This window comes from Salvelinus sp. IW2-2015, linkage group LG30, assembly GCF_002910315.2.
Source record: "Salvelinus sp. IW2-2015 linkage group LG30, ASM291031v2, whole genome shotgun sequence".
Lineage (NCBI taxonomy): Eukaryota > Metazoa > Chordata > Actinopteri > Salmoniformes > Salmonidae > Salvelinus > Salvelinus sp. IW2-2015.
Genome location: NC_036869.1, coordinates 1,750,442 through 1,768,390, shown reverse-complemented (window position 1 = coordinate 1,768,390; position 17,949 = coordinate 1,750,442). Strand labels below are relative to the sequence as shown.

Below are 17,949 nucleotides of genomic sequence, written 5' to 3'. Positions count from 1 at the left end.
TGTGATCTTAATATTCTGGCACATCAGCATGTCTTTGTTTATGAAACCATACTGAAGTACAATTTCACGAAATGCCCCACATCTGTCATTTTAACAACTGTCCTCCTTTAAAACAACTGGTTACAATATTATGACTTGTGTTTTTTTCCCCTCTGTGGCCCTAATATTCTATCATTTATATATAGCCTTATAGTCTATGGGAAACTGTAAATTATCTAATGATAGCAACATCATCTAAAAATCATTTTTTATCCAAAATCATTGAAATTAATGATCACAAACGTTTAAATAATAACAGTGGGTCTAGTTATATGTGATAACAATGTATAGTGAGCAGTGAAATAACTATTGGTTTCCATTTGTGGTGACTGCTGACTGACATTAGGGATGAGATTAAATAGATCCTGGAATTTAGCCTGGTCTGGAGCAGGCTAGCTCCACAGAATAAATCTCCATGGTAATTTATACCATAACATATCCTCCTGCCCCCTATCCATCTTTAGTGCAACCGGATTACGGATCAATTGAGCCAGGATCACCAAGATATCCTGGCTTAATCCCTTATCCTAGTTTTGTGCAACAGGCCCCGGGTCAGCGCAAACATCAAATTGTAGGGAGATAGGATTGCCATAATAAATAAATAAGGGCCAATTTAAAACTTGCACAATAAAGTTCACAGAATTGTCAATTTGAAGAAATGTAGGCAACTTATTCATTACTACATTTAGCTAACATTAGATAAGAATCCAGAGATTCTTACCTTTTCCTTGATTCGGTAGTCTTGTTCAGATCATCATAGCATTTGTTGTTCTTTAAGATAGCCACCTTAGCAATAAATGAGCATTTCATTTTTGGGGGGTAAATACAGGTGACTATATTGATAAAAAACCACCTTGTCCTAGAGAGATTTACACTTATCAAAACGTCACGTCAGGGTAAGCCTAAACGAAACACAACCCTTATTTTAAGTGTTTCTAAAACCCCCTATGGGGAAAATGAATGGTGGAAAAACGATTGGAACCATTTCCTTGTTTGACCGCTAGGTTTATGGGTATTAGGACTCATACTGTGGTACTCTACACACGTGRTGTGTTCAACCAGTTAGCAAATCGGAAATGTCAGAGTACTGACTAGTACATGAACGTGGCATTCGTCCCACCTCTGCTGATATGTGGTTGAATCATATTCTACCTGTTATTTCCATGATTAACTGAACCTGTGGCAGACACACATTCCTCTGCATTTTTTATGTTCAGTAGTGTGGTCAGGTGACACAAAGAGGGACTTAGGAAAATTGCAATTGGGTCAGAACAGGGCAGCATGGCTGGCCCTTAGATGTACACAGACAGCTAATATTAATAATATGCATGTCAAAGTCTCCTGGCTCAAAGTGGAGGAGAGATTGACTTCAACACTACTTGTATTGTAAGAGGTATTGACATGTTAAATTCACCGAGCTGTCTGTTTGAAATATTGGCACACAGCACGTACACCCATGCATACCCCACAAGACATGCCACCAGAGGTCTCTTCACAGTCCCCAAGTCCAGAACAGACTATGGGAGGTGCACAGTAGGTTACTAGGGGGTAACTATCCTCCCCTAAGAACAATGTCTAATAGCTGACACAAAAAAACAATGTTGAGGGAAAAAATTATATGTGGAGGAAGGTCATGCTTTGGCGAATAAACTATAAAGGGAAATAAATGGCTTCAGTTTACACTTTCTTTTTTGTTATTTCATTGCACTTCCGGGTTGGAGCGAGTAGTCGCATTTCTCTTCGCTCCACAGGTAGTATTACATTTAATTAAATTTCATTACAGTACAACGGTTTGATTTGTTTGATCTTAGCAATTTTTTCTTAGCTAGCTACATAGCCGTCTTTGTATCAAAGATAATTGTGTAGTTTAGAGTAATTATCGAGGTTAGCTAGCCAGCTATTTTCGTCCTTCTAACGTAGTCAACACTGCTAGCTAGCCAGCTAGCCAACTTCTACCGAATAGCAGCACTGTAGAAACTATTACATTACAACGGAACGACTTGATTAGTGTAAGTGTTGCTAGCTACATAGTTGTCTTTGTATCTAAGATAATTGTGTAGTTTAGAGTAATTATCGAGGTTAGCTAGCCAGCTATTTTCGTCCGGCGCCCCTTCTCCTACCTAGTCAACACTGCTAGCAGCCAGCTAGCCAACTTCTACCGAATAGCAGCACTGTAGAAACTATTACATTACAACGGAACGACTTGATTAGTGTAGTGTTAGCTAGCTACATAGTTGTCTTTGCTTTTGTATCCAAGATAATTGTGTAGTTTAGAGTAATTATCGAGGTTTCGAGGTACCTAGCCAGTTATCGAGGTTACCTAGCCAGCTACACTTTCAAACAAAGTCAACAACGCAGCCACTGCTAGCTAGCCTACTCACCAGCCAGCAGTACTGTATCATTTTAGTCAATAAGATTTTTTTGCAACGTAAGCTTAACTTTCTGAAACATTCGAGACGTGTGTAGTCCACTTGTCATTCCAATCTCCTTTGCATTAGCGTAGCCTCTTCTGTAGCCTGTCAACTATGTGTCTGTCTATCCCTCTTCTCTCCTCTCTGCACAGACCATACAAACGCTTCACACCGCGTGGCCGCTGCCACTCTAACCTGGTGGTCCCAGCGCGCACGACCCACGTGGAGTTCCAGGTCTCCGGCAGCCTCTGGAACTGCCGATCTGCGGCCAACAAGGCAGAGTTCATCTCAGCCTATGCTTCCCTCCAGTCCCTCGACTTCTTGGCACTGACGGAAACATGGATTACCACAGATAACACTGCTACTCCTACTGCTCTCTCCTCGTCTGCCCACGTGTTCTCGCACACCCCGAGAGCTTCTGGTCAGCGGGGTGGGCACTGTGGATCCTCATCTCTCCCAAGTGGACATTCTCTCTTTCTCCCCTGACCCATCTGTCTATCGCCTCCTTTGAATTCCATGCTGTCACAGTTACCAGCCTTTCAAGCTTAACATCCTTATCATTTATCGCCCTCAGTTCCCTTGGAGAGTTCATCAATGAGCTTGACGCCTTGATAAGTTCCTTTCCTGAGGATGGCTCACCTCTCACAGTTCTGGGTGACTTTAACCTCCCCACGTCTACCTTTGACTCATTCCTCTCTGCCTCCTTCTTTCCACTCCTCTCCTCTTTTGACCTCACCCTTCCACCTTCCCCCCTACTCACAAGGCAGGCAATACGCTTGACCTCATCTTTACTAGATGCTGTTCTTCCACTAATCTCATTGCAACTCCCTCCAAGTCTCCGACCACTACCTTGTATCCTTTTCCCTCTCGCTCTCATCCAACACTTCCCACACTGCCCGTACTCGGATGGTATCGCGCCGTCCCAACCTTCGCTCTCTCTCCCCGCTACTCTCTCCTTCCATCCTATCATCTCTTCCTCTTACTCCTTCTCCACCTATCTCCTATTCTGCTCCTCCCCTCTTCCCTTTCATCACTTGTACTCCTATGTCCCCATCCTCCAGCCGGCTCGGTCCCCTCCTGCTCCGTGCTCGACGACTCATGCGGACTCACAGCAGGGGCCCGGGCAGACAAATAGAAAAACTCGCCTCCCTGCGGACCTGGCATCCTTTCACTCCCTCCTCTCTACAGTCTCTCTCCTTCTGTCTCTCTGCTAAGCCTTTCTACCACTCAAATTCCAAGCATCTGCCTCTAACCCTAGGAAGCTCTTTGCCACCTTCTCCTCCCTCCTGAATCCTCCTCCCCCTCCCCCCCCTCCTCCCTCTCTGCGGATGACTTCGTCAACCATTTTGAAAAGAAGGTCGACGACATCCGATCCTCGTTTGCTAAGTCAAACGACCACGCTGGTTCTGCTCACACTGCCCTACCCTGTGCTTTGACCTCTTTCTCCCCTCTCTCTCCAGATGAAATCTCGCGTCTTGTGACGGCCGGCCGCCCAACAACCTGCCCGCTTGACCCTATCCCTCTCCTCTCTTCTCCAGACCATCCGGAGACCTTCTCCCTTACCTCACCTCGCTCATCAACTCTATCCTTGACCGCTGGCTATGTCCCTTCCGTCTTCAAGAGAGCGAGAGTTGCACCCCTTCTGAAAAAACCTACACTCGATCCCTCCGATGTCAACAACTACAGACCAGTATCCCTTCTTTCTTTCTCTCCAAAGCTCTTGAACGTGCCGTCCTTGGCCTGCTCTCCTGCTATCTCTCTCAGAATGACCTTCTTGATCCAAATCAGTCAGGTTTCAAGACTAGTCATTCAACTGAGACTGCTCTTCTCTGTGTCACGGAGGCGCTCCGCACTGCTAAAGCTAACTCTCTCTCCTCTGCTCTCATCCTTCTAGACCTATCGGCTGCCTTTGATACTGTGAACCATCAGATCCTCCTCTCCACCCTCTCCGAGTTGGGCGGCCCACGCTGGATTGCGTCCTACCTGACAGGTCGCTCCTACCAGGTGGCGTGGCGAGAATCTGTCTCCGCACCACGTGCTCTCACCACTGGTGTCCCCCAGGGCTCTGTTCTAGGCCCTCTCCTATTCTCGCTATACACCAAGTCACTTGGCTCTGTCATATCCTCACATGGTCTCTCCTATCATTGCTATGCAGACGACACACAATTAATCTTCTCCTTTCTCCCTTCTGATAACCAGGTGGCGAATCGCATCTCTGCATGTCTGGCAGACATATCAGTTGGTGACGGATCACCACCTCAAGCTGAACCTCGGCAAGACGGAGCTGCTCTTCCTCCCGGGGAAGGACTGCCCGTTCCATGATCTCGCCATCACGGTTGACAACTCCATTGTGTCCTCCTCCCAGAGTGCTAAGAACCTTGGCGTGATCCTGGACAACACCCTGTCGTTCTCAACTAACATCAAGGCGGTGACCCGTTCCTGTAGGTTCATGCTCTACAACATTCGCAGAGTACGACCCTGCCTCACACAGGAAGCGCGGCAGGTCCTAATCCAGGCACTTGTCATCTCCCGTCTGGATTACTGCAACTCGCTGTTGGCTGGGCTCCCTGCCTGTGCCATTAAACCCCTACAACTCATCCAGAATGCCGCAGCCCATCTGGTGTTCAACCTTCCCAAGTTCTCTCACGTCACCTCGCTCCTCCGCTCTCTCCACTGGCTTCCAGTTGAAGCTCGCATCCGCTACAAGACCATGGTGCTTGCCTACGGAGCTGTGAGGGGAACGGCACCTCCGTACCTTCAGGCTCTGATCAGGCCCTACACCCAAACAAGGGCACTGCGTTCATCCACCTCTGGCCTGCTGCCCTGCCTACCTCTGAGGAAGTACAGTTCCCGCTCAGCCCAGTCAAAACTGTTCGCTGCTCTGGCACCCCAATGGTGGAACAAACTCCCTCACGACGCCAGGTCAGCGGAGTCAATCACCACCTTCCGGAGACACCTGAAACCCCACCTCTTTAAGGAATACCTAGGATAGGATAAAGTAATCCTTCTAACCCCCCCCCCCCCCCCCTTAAAAGAGTTAGATGCACTATTGTAAAGTGGTTGTTCACAGGATATCATAAGGTGAATGCACCAATTTGTAAGTCGCTCTGGATAAAGCGTCTGCTAAATGACTTAAATGTAAATGTAAATGAAATGTGTTTTCAGAAAAACTGGGCAGCGGGGGGGGGTAATGGTGTTGCACATGTCACCATTAATATCCGCACTATGAGGAGATTTGATGTAAAGTTTCTCTTTTTAACTCACCTGCACATTTTCTTTGTTTTTTCTTTGTTGTTCCTTATCCATACAGTCCATTATGTACAATTGCACTAAATATTATTAGCTTAATGCAAGATTTTAAATCCCAGCAGTCTTTAAAATGACATTCAGGAGCAAAAGGTTATCAATAGTTTTTTAATTCATAAAAATGTTTTATTAATTGGAATATAATATTGGAATATAACTAATAACATTGGAATATAACATTTAATAATAACTTAACTAATTAACTCAGTTTAACATTGATGTGGCAACTCTCTTATGCTCTGCCATTGCATGTTTCTAATTTGTAGATAGGTCACAAATCAAGCTATCCCCAGTAAAATTGGAGCACAACTCATGAGCCCACCTCCTGCACTGCTCACACCTAATCCAGTCCCCACCTGTGACTGAAAACAGGGGGAGAGATGCCAATTGAAAAGCTCTCTCTTAAAAACGTAGGTAGCTATCTAGCTATATGACATAAAATTATGTAAAGCTATCAGTCACTAATGGAAACATTTAGAAATGCAATTAAGTTGCGTTATCTTTTTAATGTATTTTACTTCAGACGATCTGGTAGTAAGGTTGCTAGCTAGCACTCCTTGCAGCTTATGCTAACTAGCTAGCTGGCCAGCATTTACTGCTAGTGAAGTTGCTAGCTAGCAAGTTAGCATAAACTAGCTCTAACTGGGTTAGTCTTTGTCTAAATGACAGGTAGAAACACATTCATAACCATAAAGGGGTAACATATTACTACTTTACTCAAAATGATCTAAATTTTTCTCTCTAAACAAGTGGAATATTTATCTTAAGGCTTTCCTACTTCTATATTTTTTWAAAACAATTATAGATCTAACGTCATTGGAATATATCTATAACTTTTTTTTACATTTCAAAGAATTCGATCAACTTACCACAAAATAATTTTGTTGAAATATCTCTAAAAGTTGTGATGACAGAGGACATTTTTTGTTGAGTTAGAGCAGTGGCAGACAAAGTGTTGGGGAAATAATTTGGTGACATCTTGTGGTCTTAATGTGAATTACAGGGGGGGGGGGGGCAGTTACCCCCTAGTACCCTACTACATAGAGCATGACTCTCATGGAAATCTATTCCACATCAAGTAACTCTTTTAAGCAGTAAAATTACATTAAAAACAGATAAAAATACACATTATGGAACAACACGGACACATGCATACAAACACAAGATAACATACGCACTATACACACAATTTGTAAGTCGCTCTGGATAAGAGCGTCTGCTAAATGACTTAAATGTAAAATGTAAATGTATGTGGCAGTAGAGTAGGGGTCTGAAGGCACACACATCAAATCCAATTTTATTTGTCACATGTGCCGAATACAACGGGTGTAGACCTTACCGTGAAATTCTTACAAGCCCGTTAACCAACAATGCAGTTCAAGAAATAGAGTTAAGAAAATATTTACAAAATAAACTAAAGTGAAAAAACTAAAAAAGTAACACAAGAAAATTTTACTTAATTCACTTAATGTGAATATGTTGTGAATGTATTGTAATATTTTTGAAATTGTATAACTGACTTAATGTTGTTGTCTTGGCAGCAGCTAATGGGGATTCATAATAAATACAAATACCATAGACTTATGGACAGCACCAAGAAGGTTCCGAAATTATTCACACACCATTGCACACCCTTTTTTAGGTATTGGGTTTGTAAGAGACTTAAGTGATTGTTTTGTTTGTTTGAACTTTGATTCTTTGACATACATCTTACTTCCTAGGCTCAGGATTTGATGTTCATCAACGTCAGTGCGCAATGTTGCCAACGTAGCACAGTTTCCGGTTCGAGCAAAAGTACGTGGCAGCCATCTTGTTTCCCGTTGCTACTGAAATAAAATAAATAATACGCTGAGCTGAACTTCACTGCGAACCCGTAAAACAAAGTGAGTAAAAATCAATTGATATACATGGTTAATGTCTATGTGAAAGCATACTGTGTCGCTATGGAATTGGGGCTATAACTTTGCTAATTTCCAGTTGCTCGTCTTGTCCAATAGACGATTGTTTCGGAAGATGAACATAGGCGCCATTTCCCTCCCCGCTCTCTGAGCAGCTTATTGGTGGCCAGCTGAAAGTAACAGAGGCGTTTAAGAAACTACCGCACTGAGTCCGCCATGTTGGCTCTTGTCTAAACTCTGTCTCGTACGACTGGCGATTTTTGGAAGATCCCGAATGGCGTCAGTTTCACAACGAACTGAACCCCTAGAAACCTTGATTGGTGGAATCTAGTCCGAGGTTTGATTGGTCTGAAGGACAGATCCAAACGTAGTCTTTATTGGTTAGAGAGCCTTTCCCCAACTTTGCAAAGCTTTGTAAACTTTCCTTTGATTTATCGCTTCCTTTTGTTCAGTGGCGAATAAACAGTATCACAGGCCACTGTAGAGCGTATCATCGTCTTCCATGTCTCTCTTCCCTTGTCCAGGTTGCGCTTGTTATATGCTAGCTAACTGTTAGCTACCGGTGTCTCTCTACGTTTGACTAACAATAAATGATCACACCGTGTTACTGTCTAAGTTAACTAGCTAAGCTAAACAGCCGCTGGTTTAGCCAGCAGATCCGACCCGCTTGCTTCAACTGTAAACAAGCGGTCGGATCTGCTGTCTATCACTGGTTAGGATAGTTTTTGCTCATTCCAAAAATGTTTTAGTTGGTTAATAATAGGTAGCTAACGTTAAATGTTTATCATCAGTGTTGCATGTTGTTGGATTGAACAAACCAAACTATTAGCTAGCTATGTACAAGAAGACACATTTGGGCCATCTACCGTTAATAAGCTAACTTAGTTTGTCTGAATACAGGCAGGAGGCCGAAGGCATCAATAAGAACTCTTTTAAATTACAACAGACATCTTTCTCACATTTTGCTAATGCCCATTAAACCGAGATATGTATCATGTTCATTGTTTACATTCCAGTGTGTTGACTGACAGTTATTGTGAATCACATTATGTTGCGCACTGACTCTTCAAATACTTGAGGACTTGAAGTCTGTGCCTTGTCCCTTGAGCAGCATGACAAACAGCATTCTCTGCTATCTTGCCAATGTGTAATTGCTTCAAACTATGTGATGGAAAGAAAATCATTCCATGCAATACCTGTTTCAATATGCAATTTGGAGAGTACTGTATGTACAGGCTATGTATTGTATAATCCAAAACTAACTATACTGAGCACAAATATAAATGCAACATGCAACTTTTAAAACGATTTTACAGAGTTACAGTTCATATAAGGAAATTGGTAAATTGAAATAAATTAATTAGGCCCTAATCTACAGATTTCACGTAAGTAGGCAGGGGCGCAGTCATGGGTGAGCCAGGCCCAGCCAGTCAGAATTTGTTTTTCTCCACAAACAGATAGATTCTCCTCAGTTTCATCAGCCGTCCGGGTGGCTGGTCTCAGACAATCCCACAGGTGAAGAAGCCAGATGTGGAGGTCCTGAGCTGGCGTGGTCACACGTGGTGTACGGTTATGAGGTCGGTTGGACGTACTGCCAAAATCTCTAAAACGAGGTTGGAGATGGCTTATGGTAGAGAAATAAACATTAAATTATCATGCAACAGCTCTGGTGGTCATTCCTGCAGTCAGCATGCCAATTGCTCGCTCCCTCAACTTGAGACATCTGTGGCATTGTGTTGTGCTAAAACTGCACATTTTAGAGTGGCCTTTTATTGTCCAAGCACAAGGTAATGTGTAATGATCAGCTTCTTTATATGCCACACCTGTCAGGTGGCTGGATTATCTTGGCAAATGAGAAATGCTCACTAACAGGCATGTAAACAAATTAGAGAGGGATAAGCTTTGTGCGTATGTAATATTTCTGGGATCTTTTATTTCAGCTTGTGAAACATGGGGCTGACACTTTACATGTTGCTTTTTATATTTTTGTTCAGTATCTAAGGAAATTCCCTGGTTGACAATTAAGGGTACAATATTTGTTGGGCTATTTTACATGATTAGTTCATGTTCTCACCATCCATCAACTAGCCTAAATTCTAAATCTAGAGCAGGGGGTGTCAAAGTAATTTCATGACTATCACACCAAGCACAGCTCTATACAGGAAGGATCTGTTCTCTAAATGCAAACAGGAGCATACATTAAGGTGGTGCCTGAAACGGGTCTAAGAAAAGCATACAGTATTTTACTGACGGTACAGTTCTGCCTAACCCATTCGTGGATGCTAACTACATTTAGTGCCTATTGACGATAGTAGCTTCTGGCCGGGGAGTTTTGTTAAGGCCCTGTACGCTCGTTCTGAACTTTAAAATGCATCACTTGCGGTACGGTTTTGGAAACATAAGGAACGTACGTATCTTTCATATCAGCTATAAATAATGATCAAAAATCGAACTTAAATTACTACACACCTTTTTTATAGAGTTAGTGTTCGTACACGGTCATATCTCCATGTTACGGTGCTTGTTTACGGAAGAGAAGCCACCTGTGCTAATTAGTTATCTATGTGTGCTTTGAACACCTGTGTGCAAGCTAACTGGGGAGGAAGTGTAGTTCTTCAACTGGAGGCACACACAGTATGGATCTGTTCAAAACTGCTAGAGTAGGTGTATCTTTGTTATTTGAAAGATTCTTTCTCTTTGTTATGAACAATAAGGGAGATATCAGCACATGTTTTTCGATAACTGTTTTGCACGCAAGGATTATTGACATTTCTAAACGTTGAAACACAGCGTCGCAATTGTACTTCACATGCAGCTAACCGCTAAAAACCCTACGGAGTAGAAGGGTTTTCGAGAGCTAAGTTCTGCCCTGCTTTTTCCTGCATTGCTGCAGGTAGGCTCCCAAGTATCACAGCAGCTGTTAGCTTCATAACTTTCAACTTGACCTTGATATCCAGTCTAAATGCACCATTACAGTGTAATCAGAAAATTAACATGCATATTGTTATTTTATGCCCCATTACTAAATTATCAACATCTAGAATCAGTTTTTCCTTTTGAGCGCAGACAGGATTGAAGCCAGTGAGACTGTTTATAATCCAAATTTAGGATGGACAAGCTGTGTGTAGCCCGTGTGTGTGCATGTTTTTGTGTAGGTAAACTAGGCTTATGCAGGTGTGTGCGTGCATGATTTAGCTCGGCAGCCCTGAGGGCTCTTTTCTGCTGTTGGTTTGTGAAAGTGATACCCCCGCTTGTGCGTGTTTGGCTCTAAACAGCGTCCGTAAGCAAACATGTCCCAGGCACCAGCAGCGCAAGTAATGGGAAGGTATCTGCTGCAGAGTGACCTTGTCAGGTGTCCTCGTGGAGGAGGTTTGGGTTTAGAAGAGCCTGCCTGCACCGCCATAGATGGCTATCGCTGGAATGGAATAATCTATGTGCAGTCTAGCTGCTCTATAATCATTAACCAGCCTGCTACCAGCTCTACCCTGTTCCCAGCTCTACTCTGTTCCCCTGCTCTCGCTGTACCAAAATAGAAAAGGGAACAATTGGCTTTGTTTCCCTCTTGAGTCTCTCTCAATTCCATTTCAATTTCAATTTAAGGGGCTTTATAGGCATGGGAAACATATGTTTACATTGCCAAAGCAAGTGAAATGGATAATAACAAAAGTTAAATAAAATTAACAGTAAACATTACACTCACAAAAGGCCCAAAATAATAAAGACATTTAAAATGTCATAGTATGTCTATATACATTGTTGTAATGATCTGCAAATAGTTACAAAACGGAAAATAAACATAAATATAGGTTGTTTTTACAATGGTGTTTGTCACATCTTGCTGCTGAGATGGCACACTGTGGTATGGAAGTTTATCAACATTGGATTTGTTTTCAATTTTTTTGTGGGTCTGTATGTAATCTGAGGAAAATATGTGTCTCAATGGTCATACATTTGGCAGGAGGTTAGGATGTGCAGCTCCAGTTTCTTCCTCATTTTGTTGGCAGTGTGCTCATAGTCTGTCTTCTCTTGAGGGCCAGGTCTGCCTTCGGCGGCATATCTCAATAGCAAGGCTATGCTCACTGAGTCTGTACATAGTCAAAGCTTTCCTTAATTTTGGGTCAGTCACAGTGGTCAGGTATTCTGCCACTGTGTACTCAGTTTAGGGACAAATTGCATTCTAATTTGTTCTGTTTTTTTGTTAATTACTTGACACATTGGAAAGCATTATCTTTTTGTTTTCTCGTGATTTGATTGGGTCTAATTGTGTTGCTGTCCTGGGGCTCTGTGGGGTCTGTTTGTGTTTGTGAACAGAGCCCCAGGACCAGCTTGCTTAGGGACCTCTTCTCCAGGTTAATTTCTCTTTAGGTACTGGCTTTGTTATGGGAGGTTTGGGAATCACTTTCTTTTAGGTGGTTGTAGAATTTAACGGCTCTCTTCTGGATTTTGATAATTAGCAGGTATCGGCCTAATTCTGCTCTGTATGCATTATTTGGTGTTTTACGTTGTACATAGGATATTTTTGCAGAATTCTGCATGCACAGTCTTAATTTGGTGTTTGTCCCATTTTGTGAAATCTTGGTTGGTGGATGGACCCCAGACCTCACAACCATAATGGGCAATGGGTTCTATAACTATTTCAAGTATTTTTTTAGACAGATCCTAATTGGTATGTTGAATTTTATGTTCCTTTTGATGGCATAGAAGGCACTTCTTGCATTGTCTCTCAGATCGTTCACAGCTTTATGGACGTTAGCTGTGGCGCTGATGTTTAGGCCGAGGCATGTATAGTTTTTCGTGTGCTCTAGGGCAATGGTGTCTAGATGGAATTTGTATTCGTGGTCCTGGCAACTGGACCTTTTTTGGAACACCATTATTTTTGTCTTACTGAGATTTACTGTCAGGGCCCAGGTCTGACAGAATCTGTGCAGAAGATCTAGGTGCTGCTGTAGGCCCTCCTTGGCTGGGGACAGAAGCACCAGATCATCAGCAAATAGTAGACATTTGACTTCAGATTCTAGCAGGGTGAGGCCGGATTCTGCAGACTGTTCTATTGCCCTCACCAATTCGTTGATGTACACTACCGTTCAAAAGTTTGGGGTCACTTAGAAATGTCCTTGTTTTTCAAAGAAAAACCCACCAAAAAATGTGTCCATTAAAATAACATCAAATTGATCAGAAATACAGTGTAGACATAGTTAATGTTGTAAATGACTATTGTAGCTGGAAACGTCTGATTTTTAATGGAATATCTACATAGGCGTACATTGGCCCGTTACCATCTTGTCCAGCTGTGCATGTAACATTTCACGTAAACCCTGTTTCTTGTCTGTAGTGTAGTGGTCGAAGTAGTGGTCCTTGTACCTATCACCGAGCGTGGTGGCGACACAGTAAAGAGGCTCAGAGAGAATGCCACATTCTTGGGCATGCAATACGGCTTTCCTCAGTAGTAGTTATTATAGGAATTATAGGACTATTTCTCTCTATATGATTTGTATTTTATATACCTTTGACTATTGGATGTTCTTATAGGCACTTTAGTATTGCCAGTGTAACAGTATAGCTTCCATCCCTCTCCCCGCCGCTACCTGGGCTCGAACCAGGAACACATCGACAACAGCCACCCTCGAAGCAGCATTACCCATGCAGAGCAAGGGGAACAACTACTCCAAGTCTCAGAGCGAATGTGACGTTTGAAATGCTATTAGCGTGTACCCGCTAACTAGCTAGCCATTTCACATCGGTTACACCAGCCTAATCTCGGGAGTTGATAGGCTTGAAGTCATAAACAGCTGTCACGGCCCGTCAACAGAAGTAGACCAAGGTGCAGCGTGGTGAGTGTACATATTCCTTTATTTATTATGACGCCGACAAAAAAAAGAAACAATCCAAAACAACCGTGAAGCTAAAGGGCTATGTGCCAAAAACAAAGTTAACCTCCCACAAAGACAGGTGGGAAAAAGGGCTACCTAAGTATGGTTCTCAATCAGAGACAACGATAGACCGCTGTCCCTGATTGAGAACCCTATAATAGAACTAAAGAACATAGAATACCCACCCCAAATCACACCCTGACCAAACCAAATAGAGACATAAAAAGGATCTCAAAGGTCAGGGCGTGACAACAGTGCAATGCTTGAAGCATTGCGAAGAGCTGCTCGCAAGATGCACGAAAGTGCTCTTTGAATGAATGCTTAAGAGCCTGCTGGTGCCTACCATTGCTCAGTCTGACTGCTCTATCAAATCATAGACTTAATTATAACATAATAACACACAGAAATACGAGCCTTAGGTCATTAATATGGTCGAATCCGGAAACTATCATCTCGAAAACAAAACATTTATTCTTTCAGGGAAATACGGAACCGTTCCGTATTTTATCTAACGGGTGCATCCATAAGTCTAAATATTCCTGTTACATTGCACAACCTTCAATGTTATGTCATAATTACGTAAAATTCTGGCAAATTAGTTCGCAACGAGCCAGGCGGCCCAAACTGTTGCATATACCCTGACTCTGCGTGCAATGAACGCAAGAGAAGTGACACAATTTCACCTGGTTAATATTGCCTGCTAACCTGGATTTCTTTTAGCTAAATATGCAGGTTTAGAAATATATACTTCTGTGTATTGATTTTAAGAAAGGCATTGATGTTTATGGTTAGGTACACGTTGGAGCAACTGCAGTCCTTTTTCGCGAATGCGCAGTGCATCGATTATATGCAACGCAGGACACGCTAGATAAACTAGTAATATCATCAACCATGTGTAGTTATAACTAGTGATTATGATTGATTGATTGTTTTTTATAAGATAAGTTTAARGCTAGCTAGCAACTTACCTTGGCTTCTTACTGCATTCGTGTAACAGGCGGGCTCCTCGTGAGGCAGGTGGTTAGAGCGTTGGACTAGTTAACCGTAAGGTTGCAAGATTGAAATCCTGAGCTGACAAGGTAAAAATCTGTCGTTCTGCCCCTGAACAAGGCAGTCAACCCACTGTTCCTAGGCCGTCATTGAAAATAAGAATGTGTTCTTAACTTCTTTGGGATAGGGGGCAGCATTTTCACTTTTGGATGAATTGGTGCCCAAATTGAACGGCCTCCTACTCTGTCCCAGATGATAATATATGCATATTATCTATTGGATAGAAAACACTCTGAAGTTTCTAAAACCTTTTGAATTATGTCTGTGAGTATAACAGAACTCATTTGGCAGTCAAACTTCCAAACAGGAAGTGAAAAATCTGAAATGGGTCGATGGGAAAGTTATCGCCTATTCAAATCTCTGTCATTTATGGATCTGTATGCACTTCATACACCTTCCACTAGATGTCAACAGTCAGTAGAACGTGGAATGAAGCCTATAGTGTGATGTGGGGCCAGATGGGAGCTATCGGAGTGACTGGTCTGGCAGATTGCCAGTTCCTGGCCACGCACGCTAGGCATGTGATGTCCATGTTTGCCATGAGTTATATAGACATGAAGAAATGCTCCGGTTGGGACGTTATTGGATATATATGATAACAACATCCTAAAGATTGATTCTCTACTAATTTTGACCAGTTTATTCGACTAGTAATATAACTTTTTGAAGATTTCATCCGACGTTTTCCTTCAATGCGCCGGTGTTTGGACACGTGTACTACACATGCTAAATCAAATCAAATCAAATTTTATTTGTCACATACACATGGTTAGCAGATGTTAATGCGAGTGTAGCGAAATGCTTGTGCTTCTAATTCCGACAATGCAGTAATAACCAACAAGTAATCTAARCTAACAATTCCACAACTACTACCTTATACACACAAGATAAAGTTAGATAAAGTTGCTAATATGACATAAGTAATGGATGTCGAACAAAAAAAACTATTTATTGTGGAACTAGGATTCCTGGCATTGCATTCTGATGAAGATATTCAAAGGTAAGGGAATATTTATGATGTAATTTCGTATTTCTGTTGACTCCAACATGGAGGAGTAATGTTTTGTGTTTTTGAGCGCCGTCTCAGATTATTCCATGGTGTGCTTTTTACTAAAGTTTTTTTTTTTAAATCTGGCACAGCGGTTGCATTAAGAACCAGTGTATCTTTAATTATATGTAAAACATGTATCTTTCATCAAAGTTTATGATGAGTATTTCTGTTAGATGACGGGGCTCTCTAAAATTTCTCCGGATATTTTGGAGCCATTTCTGAACATGGCGCCAATGTAAACCAAGATTTGTGGCTATAAATATGCACATTATCGAACAAAACATAAATGTATTGTGTAACATGATGTCATATATGTGTCTTCTGATGAAGATGTTCAAAGGTTAGTGATTACTTTTATCTCTATTTCTGGGTTTTGTGAAAGCTATCTTTGCTGGGAAAAATGGCTGTGTTTTTTGGATTTGGTGGCGAGCTAACATAAATATATGTTGTGTTTTTGCTGTAAAACATTTAAAAAATCGGACATGTTGGCTGGATTCACAAGATGTTTATCTTTCATTTGCTGTATTGGACTTGTTAATGTGTGAAAGTTAAATATTTATAAAAAATATTTATAAAAAATAAAAAATGAATTTCGCGCGCTGCCTTTTCAGCGGAATGTTGGGGGGGGTTCCGCTAACGGAACGTGTGTCCTAGAAAGGTTGTTAACTGACTTGCCTAGCAAAGGTGTAAAAAAAAATCGACAAAATTGGCATCCAAATTTACCGATTTCCGATTGTTATGAAAACTTGAAATCGGCCCTAAGTAATCGGCCATTCCGATTAATCGGTCGACCTCTAGTCTACAGTACTACTGCCAAGAGATGAGCTATAGGTGTACCTACCATAGGTTGCCACAGACTAGTATATGTCCCTGGGCCTGGAAATTGTTGATCTCCCCCTATGGGGATTCTACTGGTGGTATGTAGGTAGCACACAGACATTTTTCTCTGTTGAAATAATTTCCTTATTTATTTCTAGCCAGATGTAAAATGTTCCTGTTTTGACAAATTTTAATAGAGTGGGTTAGGTGTGTTCTATACCAAATTAGCATACCCCCTGAGTCCCTTCCCCGTTTCACACCTGGTAGTTTGATGGATGGGACTACCAGCTCTCTGTAACCAGTGGGTTCATCTCCTTTAGTAGTATGACAATGTCTGTATTTCCAATTTGATGAAGTCTGGGTTCCTGCTCTTTAGGCCAAAGGCAGATGACCTCAGACCTTGTATATTCCAGGATTAGATAGTAAAAATGTTGTTTTCCATGGTGTCTAGTGTTGTTTTATAGTGTCTGTCCCTCTCGCTCGCTCTCTGTCCATCCTCTCTCTGTCCCTCCTCACTCGCTCTCTGTGAAACCTCTCTCTGTACCTCCTCTCTCTCGCTCTCTGTCCCTCCTCTCACTTTCTGTCCCTTCTCGCTCTCTGTCCCTCTCTCTCATCCTGTAACAGCTCTCTCCTTTCTGTCCTTTTCCATCCTTTTAGCTCTCCCTCCCCCCAGTTTGTTCAATGACGGAGCAGGGTTGTGTTCTATCTCTCTCTGGCTTGTTGTTTCTCGGTACAGTGGGGGATTTGCAGCAGTAATATGCAGGATAAGCCTCAGGTCATTCCACCATCATCTATGCAGACTGCCAGCTAAAAGCAACTCTCAGTAAATTGCTTTGTCCCCTCCTCTCACCTAAATCTCTCACTTCAGTACACTTCATTGCCAGGACATTACGTTTCCGTAATCTGTTGCTAGACAGATCTTTAGACATACAGTTCTCCAAACACCGTTATGGATCACAAATGGCACCCTATTCCTGTAGTGCCTTACTTTTGACAAGAGCAACCCATGCATGCGTGTGCTCATCCTAATGTAAACGTTAGTGCGTAGAACAGCATGGCTGAATGTCCATTTAACCCTTGGCGAGATAACAGCAGGGCATTTATATGACATTGCTGAAATGGTTTTATGATGACATTTTAATTGTAGAACGAGAACTGTCTGGGAGCATAGTTTTAGGGCCAAGACAACAATAGTTGTTTATTGACATTGTCCTATGTCTTGTCCACCCACAAACATGAACACGATTTGTTGAGGTGCCTTTTTTGGCCTGATTTGATCAGCTACCTTTGTAGAATTGGAAATGCACTTAAAATTATTTTTTAATATCTTTTTTTTTTTGGTCTTWAAAAAAAAAAGTTGAACTAAATAGCTTTTGTTCATTAGTAGGCTAGTATTTCATTGATCTATTTCTAAATCTGGATCTTACTATCAGATTAACTAATTAATTCTCATGTATTTAGTTATTATTCTAGTACATTTTTAGTGAATGAAGTATGCACTTCAA

The 17,949-nt window shown here is 42.0% G+C and overlaps 1 protein-coding gene across 1 annotated transcript in view; it reads left to right on the top strand.

The window, feature by feature from the left end:
• Positions 1–7,529: 7,529 nt before the first annotated feature.
• Positions 7,530–17,949, top strand: part of LOC111954929 (nuclear transcription factor Y subunit gamma) — a 38,343-nt gene continuing 27,923 nt past the window's right edge. Inside the window, exon 1 of the mRNA XM_023974867.3 lies at positions 7,530–7,639. Within this exon, the coding sequence (XP_023830635.1) occupies position 7,639 (1 nt within the window). The 5' untranslated portion in view covers positions 7,530–7,638. The remainder of the gene's footprint in view (positions 7,640–17,949) is intronic.